The sequence below is a fragment of the Coniophora puteana genome (genome assembly GCF_000271625.1).
Source record: "Coniophora puteana RWD-64-598 SS2 unplaced genomic scaffold CONPUscaffold_4, whole genome shotgun sequence".
Classification (NCBI taxonomy): Eukaryota; Fungi; Basidiomycota; class Agaricomycetes; order Boletales; family Coniophoraceae; genus Coniophora; species Coniophora puteana.
This window is the reverse complement of record NW_006913056.1, coordinates 1,888,152-1,903,148: the sequence shown is the minus strand read 5'-3', so window position 1 is coordinate 1,903,148 and position 14,997 is coordinate 1,888,152. Positions and strand designations below refer to the sequence as shown.

The window sequence follows — 14,997 nt, the reverse complement described above, 5'->3', positions numbered from 1 at the left end:
GCACGGAGGGGTAAGGGGTCGAAGTCATGATCGGGGCAGCTAGCGCATTCTATGAAGATGGCCGAAAGTAATTCTGTGGGAAGTGTAGAGGAAAAGGACAAATAAGTGTTCGAACTTGGGAGCATTGCAATGTTGAAAACGCCGGAGGAAGACGTGATATGTTCGTTAGCTAGTGTTGCTGGATCATGCAGCCTTTTATAGAGAAACGCCTCTCGCCAAAATGTCAGGAGATGATCACCAATCGGCAGTGATGTCCTAGCCAAGGATCAACAGTGTCCTCAAAGGACGGTCCGGCATCGTATATCGTCTGAAACTTCAGCTCGATTGTGTGTCCCTGAAACCCTGCTCTCCAACGACAAATAGCGCGAAGCATCAAATAGCGTGGAATATTGAACCTGCATTCGGCCACTCATGATATCTTCGCCAAAGATGTCTCCATGACGGTGCTTTTGACGTATTCAACCGTGTAATATGATCGAAGGAGAGCACTCCCGCATCGGCAATGTCCAAATCAAGTACGGGCCTGCTAGTACGCAAGCGTGGCGAAGCGTGAAGATCGCCCATTATCGGATGGAAGTCGTTACGAAAGAGGCAACGCCTGGATGGGTGGGTTTTCCAAGAGCCGATCAAGAAGGAAGACTGGATCGTGCTCGACATATTTTGGCCATACAGGAAAAAAGGAAGGCTGGTGACAGGGAGACGAGACCGGGTAGAGTGCCCTTCCTCGAAAAGGATTGGTGGGGACTACGAACTCTCGAGTCCTGCATTCTCGAGAAATGATATTATCCCCTTTCATGTCCACCACGAGACGACGAGGCTATTAGCGGGACCGGCCCCCACAACGTATAGAAGGGAGACATGGGGCCACGGGCGCTAGAGGAGAACGAAGCCTGTTACAATATCAGGTCAAGAGCTAGTCTGCGCGTTGGGTGGTTGGTGCTGTAGAGATGGACACCACGGTGCCGCCGTCATATCTTTTGACAACATCCCAAGGTTGGTGTAATTCTGTGGGTTACTTGAGTGGTTCCTTTGAGCCCATTTCCTCGGGCAAGGCCTGAACTAGCTGATGAAGGCAAATGCGACGCCGAGGACTAAAGTGGAAGCGGCGTCTTGGGTGGCTGCAAGGAGTGAGAGAAAAGAGAGCTCGCTTGATTCGGCACATACTTCGTCCGCGCCGCTAATTGCCGCTAAAGCTGAGGCGCTGAAGCGCGCCTGACATGGGAGTACTTCGGTGTCCACCGAGGGTCGTCCTCTTCGCATAAGATTTTCAGTAGTTGGCTGGCCTGTACGTAGATTCAGAACCGCTATCTTTCAATCCATTGCAGACGTCATTAAGTTCAGTCGGATAACAGCGAAGCGCACATTCCAGCCGACCCTGTTCGGTGTCCGAGGGCGAACTTAGCTTGAGTGCACGTTGATTGGACCTACGCCGGAGACCTTATCAGTTGGTGAAGCTTTGAAGTTTGGACTCGTGTTGAGCGAGAGAAGCAAAATCAGACATCTCCTGAAACCATACCTTGTTAGTTTCAATTTGAGTTTGGTGCGATGGGAAACCCATCAACTGTCGCAACGTCGACGTGCTGTTATAGCCTGCCGGTGGTGGCACTGAGACACATAATCATGCATATAGTAGAGTCCCTGGTTCAAGACATGCTAGCTTAATAAACCACACACGATTTCCGACTTGAGTATCGTGATCACGCAGGCGACAAGTCGCTTTCTCAACATCACATATACAGTCCAACCCACCCACCAGGCGACGAAACGGAGAGCGTATCGTCCCCATCCTTGCTCCCAGCCCACCGCAGCTCGCCCAGCCGACTCTCAGCCTCAGACCTGGACGTCCATTGCAGCCCGTTCGTCGAATACGACTTCGCAAAGAAGTCGATGACCCCACTGAACTTGGCATCGTCATATGTGAGGTACAAATCGCCGCCACGCTCCGATACGTGTGTGCTGTCAATCCTGCGATGCGGTGCACCCGCTTCGCGTGCGTAGGTGATGTTCATCGGGCCAGTCCCCGTGACGGCAACGAGCGAGACGTCGTGGATACGCGCTAGCAACGGTGTGGGTGACGGGGATGGCACGACGCGGAGAGCTGTGACAGCGTCACCGCGCTGCGTGCGCAACTCAGTGTGGTCGCCGAGAGAAAGATCGCCGATGAGCCAGCCACGGTGTATGTCGATGTACGTTTGTGTGGCTTGGAGAGCGAGGGTTGGAAGGAACATATTCAGCTGATCCGCGGAAGACCGCAAGTTGATCGCGATGCTGTCGAGTCTGGCTCTGGTTATCGAGCTCAGGCTGTGCCCGCCAAACTCGGGAAACCTGAGCTGCATTACTGAGTCAGATGTGATGTCGATGCTGCGTAGGTTGCGCGGGAGGTAGGCGACGATATCATAGCGCATGCAGCCGGACGTTTTCACTGATGGGGTTTTGATGGTAAACTGGCCCTGTTCGTCAGAAACGAGGGAGATGTCGTCGAAAGAATCCGTGTCACTTCTCCGTAGAGAAACATCGTACACGACTTCAGCGGAATCAGCAGTACCCTCGACGAGAGTGAGAGTACCGAGCGCCGTGCCCAATATGAGGAACGCAAGGCGACGATGGTCGCCAATAGGGACCACAAATGTAGTATTTGAGCCCATATATTGATAAGGCGCATCTATACATCCAAGTGAGGTGCTGTACTCGGGCATGTTCCCTATTCCAGTGAGAGTAGGCTACGCGGACGTCGCAGCCCTCAGTATCGGCCGTTAGTGCAAAGAATAAAATGGTTAAACCCACGGAGATTACCCATGATGTCAATTTAACTAAGTTCCATAGAGCCACGATACCTAACACGATACCGATAGCCTTCCAGCGCGAAGCGCAGCTAGTGGCAATAGAATTGAGGTGTGAACTTGTGTCCTAAGAATAGGAAAACATACTTGGTGCCGCAGCATACGCTGCGGCTGCGCCTCCGCCGCTTGTACCGACCAGTGGATGGGAAGAGCTTGCGTGTAGAGAGGTTATCAGGGTATGAAGACTCGAGGCCGTAGGTAACGTCTTCGTCGTCGAAGAGCACGCTGTTGTTGAGGTTTTGCAAGGCTACTTTGCCGGCTTTCTCAGGTGAAACCCGCCTATCTGTCGATGACCACTGTGAGCTGGGGTAACAACACGGGATATGAACGGATTAAATTTCAGTACTTACACTCGACCCACCGCTCATTGGCCTTTCTGACTATGGCCGAGCCAACGAAACTGACGAACGAGAGTCCAGTCCAACGAGGGCGCATTCTAATGAAAGCGGCTATGGGAGGGGAAGGAACACAGTAATCAGGGGGGAAGATATAGTGAGAGTGCCTACCTTGACTTATTGCGACATGTCGGTTGGTCTTATATATAAAGCTGCTGAACAGACCTATGTCAGGCACAGTTGCAGATGAGTGCTATCGTTAACATTATTCGTACCTTTAAGGTGAATAATTCGCGCGCGTTTCGGCTTCCTTCATTGGTCGGAAATCAGGACAGGTACCACTCCAGCGCCTGTGTCGTGGAGCGGCGAGCCTGTTCGGGACCGATGAGCGAGCTCCTATGAGTCTTCAACCTTGAAAGAAGGACCGCAAAAGCCTCGCGATTGGCCACTATCAAAAGCATCTACTAGGCCGAAATTTTTGGGACAATGAAGGTCGAACGATTATATTGAAACATCGTGAAGGGTATGATACATGCGGTGGATAAACGAGTGTTTGTCGTGATCATGAAGGTACGCTGGTCATGCGAGCGCGCCCTGAAGAACATGCCCCGGTTAGATAGGGCTAGATAGTTAGATAGCATAGATAGACAAGGGACGTACCATGGGGTCCCAAGCTGGCAGTACGATGCGTTCATCAGACTCAAAGACCTTCACCAATTCCCGAGGTGCAAGTGACTTATGCACCACTACCTGGTATACAAATCTAAACACCTATTAGTACAACGTTCCAATGCAAGGGGGGATACGACTTACTCATTGAACCACTTCTCACTCATAACCATGAAACCTTTCTCTCCGCGATCAGGGCCCCACGAGTTCTCGACCTTGAAGCGGACAGGTCGGCCATTGCCATCGATATGAACGCCGGAGATGACCATAGCGTGGGTCATGGCAGATTCATTTGTCTCCAGGCGCTGGGCTTTGGTCATGGACAGTGTGATATTGAACGTCTTCTCCCACTCGAAAAGGTCGATATCCATCACGCCGACGCTGTTAGCTGAATCGGAGAATTGACCGACGTCGCAGCCAAAGAACACAGGGTGCCCAGCCTTGATAGACTTGATGACAGCCTGTTTCAAGTTCTCTATCTCGGTGTTGACATCTGACTCTGGTCAGCTAGTTGCAATAATCAGAGGCAAATGCTACACACAAAGGACAGGGCGGCCACCCCAAATGTTACCAAGCTTGTCGACCGAGTATAGCTTTGTGAACTCGTTCCTCGGGTCGTTAATCAAGGAGAAACTATCCGCCGGCTAGTAGGGGAAATGGTTTAGCTCGAAAACCGACACAGTAAATGTCAGCTTACTGAGTATTTGCCCTTGAAAGCATGGTAAAATTCGAGCGGCGTTCCGGTCCAATTGTGATACTTCCCGTCCTCATCATAATAGTCCCACGTAAACGGAACATTGGGCTTCGGTGGCACACCCAGCGTCGCGGTCATGATCGTATACACATCCTGCATGAGCGTCTCCTTCTTGGCCCGGAGTGTCGCAATGGCAGCTTCGGAAGAGATGGTCGGATCTGCACGGAGTGATTCAGACATAGACCGAAGAGTCAGGCCATGTTCACGAAGTTTCGTCTTGAGGAGCTTGTTCAAAGGGCTGGACAAAGACGAATGCAGGGTTTCAGGGAACAGAGTCTGAGGAATAACTCCGTAGTTCTAGATAAATTTGAAATTGATGGGTGTGAGTGTTGTGATCCAGAATAACAGCTGACCTCGAGCAGGTTCACCACCATGTCCCACTGACCTCCATCACTGATGAGGTCGCGTGACAGGAAGTCAACCAAACGGTGGTCGACGGGGAGATCGGAGTTCTCAATGGCAAGCTCGAGGTAGTAGTTAGACCGGTTCAGCTTGTCCCAGAAGAAAAGGTAAGACTTATAAACAGAGCTGTCAGCACTAGAGCAACCGATACAGATATTAATGTACCTGAGAGAGCTGGAATTCCTTGAGTTTGAGCTTCCTCATGATTTCGAACCTGAGAACATTGGTGGTAGCGAACAGCCAGCAGCGGCCACTCGACTTCTGGTCAGTTACAGGGCCAGTCTTGAAGTCGACCTCGGTGTTAAAGACATGCGGAATGGCAATTTGGGCATTCCGAGAAGTCAAAGTCTTGACATTATTGTGAGCCAAGACGGTGCGAGCGAGCTGGATCTTGTCATCAGCAGCGGCAATGCCTTCCCACGTCGAGACGTTGTCGAGAGACACAGCGCCAGTGGCGGACTTGGGAGCGGCATGGAGGTCGAGAACGGAGTGCCTAGGCAGAGAACGGATGGAACACTTCTCCTCGAAGACGGACTCGACGGATTTGGAGGTGCTCTCGGGAGCAGCGGGTTTCGAAGGAGATGCACCCATCGTTGGTACTGCTAGGGACACGTACACAGATAAGCCGGTAGCGGGCTGCGTGTTTCTGTCAAAATCCCGTATCAAACACCCTTATATACCGCCGGAGCGGGGGACCGAAGAGAGCCGAATTCGAAGACGGAATCAGGCAGAGGACCAGAGCACAAATCTCAGGAGCACGATTGGCCGCTGTTCCGAACGCTCGCTGGCAGATAAGCGTGCGACTTGCCTGAACTAGTGCGGGGTAGTACTGCCTCCGCTGTCCATGTCATCCCTAACCTTATCTCGCCTCATGGTCGGTTCAAGCAACCTCAGGTAGCACGCACTTACACTTACAATGACGAGCACATATACGAGGCAACTCTAACGTGATCACGACGTTGCTGATATGGCTACTAAGCATACTTATTATATGTTGTACGGACATACATATGTTTTTTTGCTAGTGTGTCCTCAAAGCTCACAGATAGTCAGGTGAGGGGACGCTAGTCCTGAAACGACTCGTCAGCGCTTTCATCGCGTACGCGATGCAAGGGACTAACCGTGCATATACAACCGCCCTTTTGTAGAGTCATATACTGCTGAGGTACAACCAGATACCAGTTCACCAGCATCTTCGAACACCTACAAGCTCTCATCAAAACAATAGCCACTTTCACTTTAAAGGCTCGTGGCTGACCTTGTCAATCTTGTACTTCTCTCCGTAAAACGCGCCTACACCATGGTTCACGGTCACTCGAAGCGCCGAAGATGCGATCTTCGCAGGCGGCTCCTTGAATTGCTTCAGCATAAACCCTAGACCATCGGACAACCCTGAAAGTCGCATGTATGTGAGAAAATTCCTGGACAAGTCGTAAGGCTTACCGGCAGTCCAGAGTGCTCCGTTCCCATCGATAGCAAGATTATCGTGAGCAATACCTAGTTATAACATGCTCAACCTAACTCAAACCTTGAGACATAGTACGGCAACTCTCACCGGTCTTGATGACTTCAGTAAGTACGAGAGAGTTATCTGCCTGCTTTTCGAACACGCTGATATCTCCCAGAACATTGTCTCCTACAAACACTGTTTCGTTCGCACCTCTGCCTTTGACAATTCCGTTCGCGGCATGGACGTTGCGGGCAGCTAGCTTGCAGCCCGTGTGAAGATGACAGTAACCAACAGATCCGCCCGAGAGCTGCAGCAGCAAATTGAGTGTACGCCTCTGTTGTGCGTTCAGCCACTCTGTTGTTAGCCAGCAATGGGACGCCCCTTACCCAGCCAGCTTTGATGCCATAATCATTCGTGAAGAAGAAGCTTTTGCCGTCTGAAGATCCCATGACGTCGTTCGGCGTAATGATCACCTCGGGATCGTGTACTGTGCGAACGTGCTCGAGCGTCTCGCTGCCCTGCCTCGTCTCAAAGATTTCAATGACCGAGTCTGCACCGATTCTGGTTGCATCGCCATGAATGGGCGGACGGTGGTTGACAAGATACACATAAAGGATGGTGGGGTCTATTTCGGAGGGCACAACATCCATGCCATGCACGGACAGCCCACGCTCCTCTGTGAAACTCGTGAGCTTCATGCGAGTGACTGTGTTGGTCTCAGGGTCAACGCGCGCAACGTAGTCGTCAGTCGACCTCCTGGATGCATCGAGACGGTCGAGAGCCGGCGTCCAGTGCTTGCGGCCCTCGAAATTCGAGCATGCAAGCCAGAGGTGCCCCGAAGGCTCGTGGAGTACGACCTCTGCATTCATACATCATGAACGTTGGAACGCCACGGTGTCCGTGTGGGGACGAGAACGTGAAGAATGCGATCCAAAATTAGCGAACTGAGCAACGGGGCAGTGAACGGTGACTCAGACATATGTACTGACTTTCGCAAGCCTGTAGCTCAGGGAGGGTCCTGCACTTGCTATTGCCAACAGGGGTCACAGTCTTCCCCAAGCCGACAGCCTGTAAATAGGGTTTCAGGTGCAGACCGAGACCGGCGACGATTGCAATAAATGCGACGAAGACTGTGGTGAATACAGGGGCCATGCAACTAGACTGGAGTTCCCGTAGGAGTCTGAGACGACGGGAGTGAAATGCAGCGGACAAAACCAGTGATGGAAAACAGCACCCGACACCTCAAGGCCTCAATATTCAATAATGACACCGCGAGACGTCGACGCGCTGGTCTATTTATGGAAACGCGCCTGTCGACTTTCCCTACAACCACAGTATAGCCTATGTTCTTCAATGATCGCGCTTACCGACTTCAGCAGGTCTATCGTCAGTGTCCAGTCGGCGTAACGGGTTTTCTCGAGGCTGTGTGCGAAGGGGTGGGTTGTTGCCTGCTCCCGAGCAAGCTTCCTGTCAAAGTCTGCTTTTTGCACCACTCTGCACCAATTCAATGAGCGCCAATCAGTGAGGCAAGGATGCAGACTACCTTTCTCGGAGGACGGTCCCCAGCATGGGATGCGCACGGTATGGCAATGTATGGCTTCACAAACACTCAAGTACATAAGTGTGAAGGAGCATGCCCAGTAAGAGTGCCTCCATCTCTCCTTGACTGTTCTCCCTGCTATGAGTCTGGAACTTCTTCAGGTATGACACAAGCAACACATCCAGGGTTCTTATTTAATCACTTTAGGTCACGTCACCTGGATTGGCATTCATTTTTTGGGAGGCTTCGTTGCCCTGGTAAGCACCATGAGGACGAAATACTGATATGTTCGATTTGTAACGCTTTATTTGCGGCTTCAAGTTCAGATTTCGGCCATATCCTTGCTGATTAAAGAGAAGGTAAAAATGCTATTTCGTTGTCTATGTCTATCGTAGACTAAAGTATCACAGCTGTACATCAATGAAGTTGTGCTTGGAACTGCCATCGGTGTTGCTCTGTGTCCTTATGGCGCAGGGATTTTTGACCCACGTGGATGGGGGTCAAGTGCTTTGACAAACACTGTCACACTCGAGTTTATGCGTGTCGTCCTCGCCTTTGGCCTATTTTCCATCGGAGTTGCTCTCCCGGCCAAATACATGTGGGATCACCTCAGGGGACTTCTCATCATGGTTGTGCCGACCATGGCGCTCGGATGGCTCAGTGTAGCGGGTATGTATGCGCGTCGAATGATTCATTCGTTCCTTCTTCGTCCAAATCCCAGCTCACGATCAACCACGGTGTCTTGCAACAGCCGTACTGCACGCCTTGTTCCCAGCGCTCAACTTCATTTCCGCCTTATGCATTGCAGCATGTCTTACACCCACAGACCCGGTAACATGTGCCATGATCACAGGTAATTTTGCTGCCCATGTTCCTATTCGCCAGACTGAAGATTTGAAGGTGGAAAATTCGCAGAACAAAATGTCAATAAAGATATCCGTGATATCATTTCCGCCGAGTCGGCTGCGAATGATGGCCTTGCCTACCCATTTCTCAGCATCGCCATTTATCTGACTATTGAGGCATCTGCGAAGACAGCAATTTGGAAATGGGTCGTCGACGGTATTTTCTGTGCGTCTTTGCTTGTATACGTGCATGGAACATATGCTCATCGTTTTCACAAGATCAAGTCGTCCTTGGAACACTCTTGGGTGCCTTTATTGGTGTGTGAAATCAACCTGCCTACCAGCCATTTTCTAGATAAGTCATGACCATTTTATCTAGGCTTTCTGTTCTCGAAGACACTCCGACTGACGAAGGGGAAGAACTTTACGGACCGTCAGTCATTTCTAGCCCAGTATATGGGTTTGAGCCTCTTCACAATGGGAGTCGCTAGCACAATTGGTGTCGATGATCTCCTAGCATCATTTGCTGCAGGCAAGTGGTCTTCATGTTTTCCATAGCGTTGGGCATGAATGGTGCGGGACAGGATGTGCAATAGCTTGGGACGAAAACTTTCAAGGGCAAACAAAGGGCACAGCTTTAGTCAACTCTCGGAAAGCAACCGAGGCAGTTTCTCAAATGAGCCACTTTTCAGAGCAGTCAAATGACATGGCCCCCTCGAGCCACTCTCTGAATCTGGAACAAACAGAGGATCCCTCTTTTAAGTTCGCAAGCGTCATAGAGTTCGTTCTCAATTGCGGATGTTTTATTTATATTGGCGCATGGCTTCCCTTCAACCTTTATACTTTACCAGAAGTAGGTATCACACCTGCCAAGCTCGTAGCGCTAATGATTGCCATCATCTTCCTGCGACGCATACCTTGCCTCTTGCTTCTCTTCAGAATTGTGCCTGAGGTCCGCGACTGGAGGCAAGCGTTGTTCTGTGGACACTTCAGTATGGATTTCAGGTCTTCGCACTTGCAATTGTGCTCATACATCTTGGCACTCTTATAGGCCCAGTGAGTCACTCGCTTGATACGAGAATGGTTCTTCTTAGCTGTGATCCCTCGTCCAGATGGGCGTCAGCGTGATTTTCGTTTCAACAATGGCTGTGCACCAGCTCGCCGTGGCGCAATCACCACAAACAGATCAGGCCCAGAAACTTGCCATAGCACTTCAACCTATTGTATTCTTTGTGGTCCTTGGATCCATCGTCATTCGTGAGTTGGCGTGTTCATGTCATTCATTTGCTATCTTTGACATGTTGTGGTCAGACGGACTCTCTATTCCTTGCTTTTGCTTGAGTCGCTGGCTGTTCGACTGCTTAACGCGGAGGTACCCAATATCCATGCAGAGACTAAGAACTCTACCAGGCGACGAGAGGTCGACGATGGCTCGACGGCCTCGGCCAGATCTTGAGAAGGGACGAATGCGACCTGATGACACTTGTCAGAGTGACCCATGCAGCGATACGAGATGATCATCAAAACACTATTTAGTGGACGCTTGCAGCTGTACAGTCCAAGTATGAACTGAGTATTGTAAGCATAAGTTGTGGGTATCATATAACTTTTATGTAATGTAGCTCTATATCGATCGATGTCTGTGGCCAAGTACTTTGTATCCATTCCCAGACACAGCTTTGGTCCTTTGAGGACCCTCACGGTAGGAGATGCGGCATTTCCGGCAACATGGCACCTGCGTCCTGCCGTCATGATGTCACCACTGCAGTTCTTTCTCTTTTCTCTCCAGCTCAGTTTGATATGTACTGGCTACATCTTTATCTCAACACCTTGTTAACCCAAACCAGTTGGATCATGATGCAACACGCAGAGAGTATTGCCTTCGGTTGCCTTCCAAAATTAAAAGTGATGTTATCGAGGTTCCGGAGCGCCAAGCCTTGGGTTCCGATTACGTATATTACTTAGTGGGAGCCTCTGGCGAAATTCGCGCATCCGCCGACCCTTCACAAAATGTTGATATCTTGGTAGATAAAGTACTTAAGTGGCCATGCACCCAGCCGTCCACAGCAACTTGAGCAGACCTCGGAGAGTACTTGGACCTACACTTCGCGGTTTAAGTTGCGATGGATACTTTGGACCTCCTAGAAGTCAGTGAGACATCCGTTCCGGTCTGGTGATCACAAACGCGTTGACCCGCAGGTGACAGGGCCTCATCTGGCCTACATATGCATTGGTGGTTTTGTTGTTCTTGTGCGTTCTGAGTTCACTCGACTTCTCTGTATCCCTGTCTTGACACAATTCCCTTTATACGCTTTATTAGTTTTCTCTCCTTGCCTTAATCATCAAAGAAAAGGTGGGTCGCAGTCACGGGCCATGCGCGCATCATCCATCTCGCCAAATCGCTCATGTACCCTTAGCTATACATCAATGAAGTCATTCTTGGGACGGCGTTCGGCGTTCTCGTGGGGCCGTATGTTGCAAACGCCTTCAATCCTCGTTCATGGGGTCCCGACTCGAACATCATCACACTTGAATTCATGCGCATCGTACTTGCTACCGGTCTATTTGCTATCGGCGTAGAACTACCTGGCGCTTACATGCTTCAACACGCTAAAGGGCTCCTTATCATGGTCGTGCCCACTATGGCCTTTGGCTGGCTGGTTGGTGGAGGTACGTCTTAACTTTCGGGTGATTACATTCCGATCTGACTTTCCTGGTAGTCATTGTTTACGGGCTCTTTCCACAAATTAACTTTATCTCCGGACTCTGCATCGCGGCATGCTTCACACCTACGGATCCTGTCACAGCTGCTGCCATCACCGGTATGCCAGTTGACCCATTTTCTTAGGATGGTCCACTGACGTGCTATTTAGGTGGAAAGTTCGCTACTAAACACGTCCCTCTTAACCTACGGCGTCTCATCCAAGCCGAATCGGCATCTAATGACGGCCTGGCTTATCCTTTTCTGAGCATCTCCGTCTACCTTACCCTTGAAGCGTCTACCAAAGTGGCCATTGGGAAATGGTTCCTCGTAGGTTGGCTGTGTAGGTGACTGACACACCGTCTGAAACTCGCACTCAATCTACGCTATTTAGATCAAGTGATTCTGGGTACCGTTCTTGGCGCCGTCCTAGGTATGCAGCCTTATCCTTGTCTATCGTCTGCAGTGCGAATTATGGTCAGGTCTTATGTTCTCCAAGCTGTTGAAAATTTCGCATGGCAAAGGTTTCATCGACCGGGAATCCTTCGTCTCCCAGTATCTGGCTTTCGCTATTTTCACTATCGGTGTTGCTAGTACCATAGGCGCCGACGACCTCCTTGCCGCCTTCGCTGCAGGTGTGTTGGTTTCCCTAGGTGAGATGCCGTGATAACATCCAACCATCTCATCCAGGCTCTGCCATATCTTGGGATGAACATTTCAACACTCAGATTGAGAATGAGTCATTCACATCAGTCATTGAATACGTCCTCAACTGTGGATGTTTCATCTACATCGGTGCATGGTTACCCTTTGACATGTACAACAATTCCACCTACGATATCACCCCAGCAAGGCTGGTTGTGCTCGTGCTTTCCATCCTTATCTTACGCCGCATTCCGCCCTTGCTGGTCCTCTACAAGTGGGTGCCTGAGATCGATGGATGGAAGGAGGCTCTGTTTTGTGGACACTTCGGTACGTTCCCTTGCAGGTATCGTGCTTTTCATAAGCTAATTGATCTGCATTAACAGGCCCGGTAAGTTGTGGACTCGAGATTAATACACGGTATTGTTCTTAATCAGAGCTGTAGATGGGCGTCAGTGCTATCTTCGTGGCCACCTACGCCGTGACGCGCCTTCCCGTTCCCCAAGACCCGCCGCAAAGCCAGGCGGAACTCTTGTCAGCAACAATCCAGCCCATTGTGTCTTTCGTAGTTTTGGGATCAATCATCGTTCGTAAGTCGTGCGGCGTGTTCCTTTGGTTTTTCTTCTCCCGAGCCACATTCTGACATAACTTGGGAACTCAGATGGTCTGTCCATCCCATTCTTCAACCTTGGTCGTGGCGTGCAGTCGCGTACGACGTCTTTGACTGTGACCTGGACGAACCGCGCAAAGGTTGCCGGCACTCCCGACTGGCTGCTTTGGGCTAAGAGGCCGGGCGATCCCATTGAAGGACCATCTCCGGAAACCATCATCGACCCGGAACAAGGCCTCTCTGAAGCTGGTCCCTCCGACATTGGTAGAATCGAAGCCACTGACGCTAAGGGCAAGGGGCCTGCTGGTCCTGGACCAGAGGATGCAGAAAGCTCAGTCATCGTACACCACCGGTTGCACGAAGAGATCATGAAAGAACCAGACGGGGTATGTAGCTCGACACGAACTTCTGTTAAACTAAGCTAACTTTGATGTGACTAGACCGACGTTATAGAAGTCGGTGATGAGGAAATGGTGGAAAATGACGATGGGAAGCCGAGTGCCGTCGGGGAAACACGTCGTACTGTTCGCTTTCCGGCTGCTTCTACGCAATAACAATTGTGGTTTGTCCCTTTCAGGGACGCAATCGTGATCGACAATCATCGTCTTTCGGTTGCCATTGCCAAGTGTATGTATGCGGCTCAATCCAGTAGTCGTGTAAAAAGAACACAGTGTAGAGAGTTGTGGTGTATCCGATGGCCTAGTAGTCCTTCATCGAATACAATATCGAACGGAAAATCCAAGGGCAACTCAAGTCAACAAAGCAAGTGTCATCTCGTGAGCATCAAGTGTACAGTGGTTTCACTCAAAAGGATTCGTACGACCGGCCTGGCAAACCCCCAAAATGTGAAGAGTGAACGAATGTGAAATGAAGCTTCATGAACTTACCTGGTTGTCTCCTCCGCGATCTGGACCCTCACCGCATCCACATAGCCATTCATGCCACCATCTTGCTTCAGGGGTGCGTGGCCTTGAGGAGTTGTACTGCTGATCGAGCCTTGGTGGTGCTATAGGTGGCGGCGGTGATGTGCTAGGTGTCAGCGGTGGTGGTGGTGTGCGTGGCGGAGGTAGATTGAGCGGCTGTGGAGGCGGAACAGACTTGGACTTTGAGTGCGACTTGGGATACAGGGACAGGTCAACGACCCCGTTCGATTGGCCATTCACGTCTGGAGTGGCTAGCGGCATCGGTGACTCCTCCATGACTACAGGCTGCGCCTCTGATTTCGACAGCGTTGTCTCGGACGGATGCATGAATGGGTTCTCCACGGCCGTGTCGGCATTCGAGGCCCGTCTGTGCTCTGGCGAGCGGCTTCGCGAGTTGCGCACGGAGCCGGGGAGGGGAGACGGGGTAGGGCTCGCCTGGTCGATGTTGTCCATGGGGAGGGCGTCGAGCGAGTCGCGGGACTGGAGCGCGGCATGTGCACCCCATCCATTGGTGTCTGCGCGGCGCTGCGAGGAGGTACGGCCCAAGCCCCAGAAAGACCCTCCGAAGACGCTGCCACTTCCGCTCCCACCTGGCGTGTGTTCAGTACCACCTTTGGGAAGGGAGACTGATCCGCGGGCAGCTTTCCGGCGTTGGCGTTCAGCTTCCTCCCAACGACGCAGGTTCTGATCATTCAGACAGAGTGAGCGAAGGGCAAGCGAGATAAGATACGTCGAAAAAGGGGGGAACCAAAGAGATCGAAAAACATAAAGTACCTCGTACCAAAACTTGGACAGAGGTTAGGGGGTTATTACGCACCTCTTCAACTCGACGTGTTTCAGCCTCATCATCGTTCATGGGCGGGTATCGAGACGCTGCGGGGCTTGCACCATCGGTTTCCTCGTCTTTTTCGTCCTCGTCCTCTGTGGGCACCTGCTTCCCCTTGCCCTTCCATGACCGTGCAGTACCAGGGGGTGAATAGTCACTGGTAGTGGGCACCTCTTCCCAGATGCGGGGTCGACTGAGGTCTTCCTCAGATACCGGGGTAGCGGGAAGCGAGGCGAGGGGCTGTGGGCCTGATTTGTCTGGCATAGGAGGGGCGAGGTCGGACATAGCGCTTGAGGAATAGGCGGAGTATTCGCCCTATCAGACCTGCGTGGGCTGATGCACCCTGTGACGGGAGGGGGGCGAACGGGCCTGAATTTGACGTTCAGCTCAGTGGTGGTGTGAAGTGAGGCACCCAGACGTCGATTCCACCTCCAAGGGGTTCGATTCAATCCAATATTAC

At 51.3% G+C, this 14,997-nt stretch overlaps 5 protein-coding genes across 5 annotated transcripts; 2 read left to right on the top strand and 3 right to left on the bottom strand.

Moving 5' to 3' along the window:
- The first annotated feature begins 9 nt into the window (after positions 1-9).
- CONPUDRAFT_136305 (uncharacterized protein) lies at positions 10-1,041 on the top strand. Its single transcript, XM_007768815.1, has one exon. It carries the CDS (start codon positions 472-474, stop codon positions 778-780), a length of 309 nt encoding a protein of 102 aa, XP_007767005.1. The 5' UTR covers positions 10-471; the 3' UTR covers positions 781-1,041.
- Positions 1,042-1,727: 686 nt separating this feature from the next.
- Positions 1,728-3,054, bottom strand: CONPUDRAFT_121633 (uncharacterized protein; the record flags this gene model as incomplete). The annotated part of the gene is made up of 3 exons (XM_007768814.1): positions 2,928-3,054; positions 2,781-2,872; positions 1,728-2,720 (listed from the first exon to the last, which is right to left on the bottom strand). Exon 3 carries the CDS (start codon positions 2,694-2,696, stop codon positions 1,728-1,730), a length of 969 nt encoding a protein of 322 aa, XP_007767004.1. The 5' UTR covers positions 2,697-2,720; positions 2,781-2,872; positions 2,928-3,054.
- A 670-nt stretch (positions 3,055-3,724) lies between these two features.
- CONPUDRAFT_101840 (peptidase C1B bleomycin hydrolase) lies at positions 3,725-5,682 on the bottom strand. The gene is made up of 7 exons (XM_007768813.1): positions 5,166-5,682; positions 4,952-5,113; positions 4,542-4,895; positions 4,386-4,488; positions 3,989-4,337; positions 3,836-3,938; positions 3,725-3,769 (listed from the first exon to the last, which is right to left on the bottom strand). The coding sequence occupies exons 1-7, from the start codon at positions 5,589-5,591 to the stop codon at positions 3,755-3,757; spliced, it is 1,512 nt and encodes a 503-aa protein (XP_007767003.1). The 5' UTR covers positions 5,592-5,682; the 3' UTR covers positions 3,725-3,754.
- A 288-nt stretch (positions 5,683-5,970) lies between these two features.
- On the bottom strand, positions 5,971-7,643 carry CONPUDRAFT_121628 (calcium-dependent phosphotriesterase). Its single transcript, XM_007768812.1, has 7 exons — positions 7,440-7,643; positions 6,837-7,309; positions 6,556-6,784; positions 6,444-6,497; positions 6,259-6,392; positions 6,122-6,203; positions 5,971-6,070 (listed from the first exon to the last, which is right to left on the bottom strand). Exons 1-7 carry the CDS (start codon positions 7,600-7,602, stop codon positions 6,033-6,035), a joined length of 1,173 nt encoding a protein of 390 aa, XP_007767002.1. The 5' UTR covers positions 7,603-7,643; the 3' UTR covers positions 5,971-6,032.
- A 682-nt stretch (positions 7,644-8,325) lies between these two features.
- Positions 8,326-14,951, top strand: CONPUDRAFT_143158 (uncharacterized protein). Its single transcript, XM_007768811.1, is given in 23 exon segments — positions 8,326-8,349; positions 8,401-8,659; positions 8,799-8,843; positions 8,891-9,061; positions 9,115-9,153; positions 9,215-9,367; positions 9,420-9,787; positions 9,841-9,891; positions 9,948-10,092; positions 10,385-10,413; positions 10,683-10,868; positions 11,035-11,085; positions 11,156-11,188; positions 11,253-11,505; positions 11,556-11,657; positions 11,709-11,879; positions 11,931-11,969; positions 12,019-12,171; positions 12,227-12,508; positions 12,565-12,569; positions 12,624-12,768; positions 12,840-13,037; positions 13,057-14,951. The coding sequence occupies 22 exon segments, from the start codon at positions 8,527-8,529 to the stop codon at positions 13,158-13,160; spliced, it is 2,856 nt and encodes a 951-aa protein (XP_007767001.1). The 5' UTR covers positions 8,326-8,349; positions 8,401-8,526; the 3' UTR covers positions 13,161-14,951.
- The last annotated feature ends 46 nt before the right edge of the window (positions 14,952-14,997 follow it).

Bases quoted from the DNA above. Each gene is read 5' to 3' on its own strand.
- CONPUDRAFT_101840 (XM_007768813.1), bottom strand. From the start codon at position 5,591: ATGGGTGCATCTCCTTCGAAACCCGCTGCTCCCGAGAGCACCTCCAAA. The intron at 4,489-4,541 runs GTAAGCTGACAT...TTCCCCTACTAG, and splicing joins CTTTCAAGGGCAAATACTCA to CCGGCGGATAGTTTCTCCTT. The intron at 4,338-4,385 runs GTGTGTAGCATT...GACCAGAGTCAG, and splicing joins GGGTGGCCGCCCTGTCCTTT to ATGTCAACACCGAGATAGAG.
- CONPUDRAFT_136305 (XM_007768815.1), top strand. From the start codon at position 472: ATGATCGAAGGAGAGCACTCCCGCATCGGCAATGTCCAAATCAAGTAC.
- CONPUDRAFT_121628 (XM_007768812.1), bottom strand. From the start codon at position 7,602: ATGGCCCCTGTATTCACCACAGTCTTCGTCGCATTTATTGCAATCGTC. The intron at 7,310-7,439 runs GTCAGTACATAT...GTATGAATGCAG, and splicing joins TGAGCTACAGGCTTGCGAAA to AGGTCGTACTCCACGAGCCT. The intron at 6,393-6,443 runs GTAAGCCTTACG...TGCGACTTTCAG, and splicing joins CGGAGCACTCTGGACTGCCG to GGTTGTCCGATGGTCTAGGG.
- CONPUDRAFT_143158 (XM_007768811.1), top strand. From the start codon at position 8,527: ATGCGTGTCGTCCTCGCCTTTGGCCTATTTTCCATCGGAGTTGCTCTC. The intron at 11,880-11,930 runs GTAGGTGACTGA...TACGCTATTTAG, and splicing joins GTTCCTCGTAGGTTGGCTGT to ATCAAGTGATTCTGGGTACC. The intron at 12,172-12,226 runs GTGTGTTGGTTT...CATCTCATCCAG, and splicing joins CCTTGCCGCCTTCGCTGCAG to GCTCTGCCATATCTTGGGAT.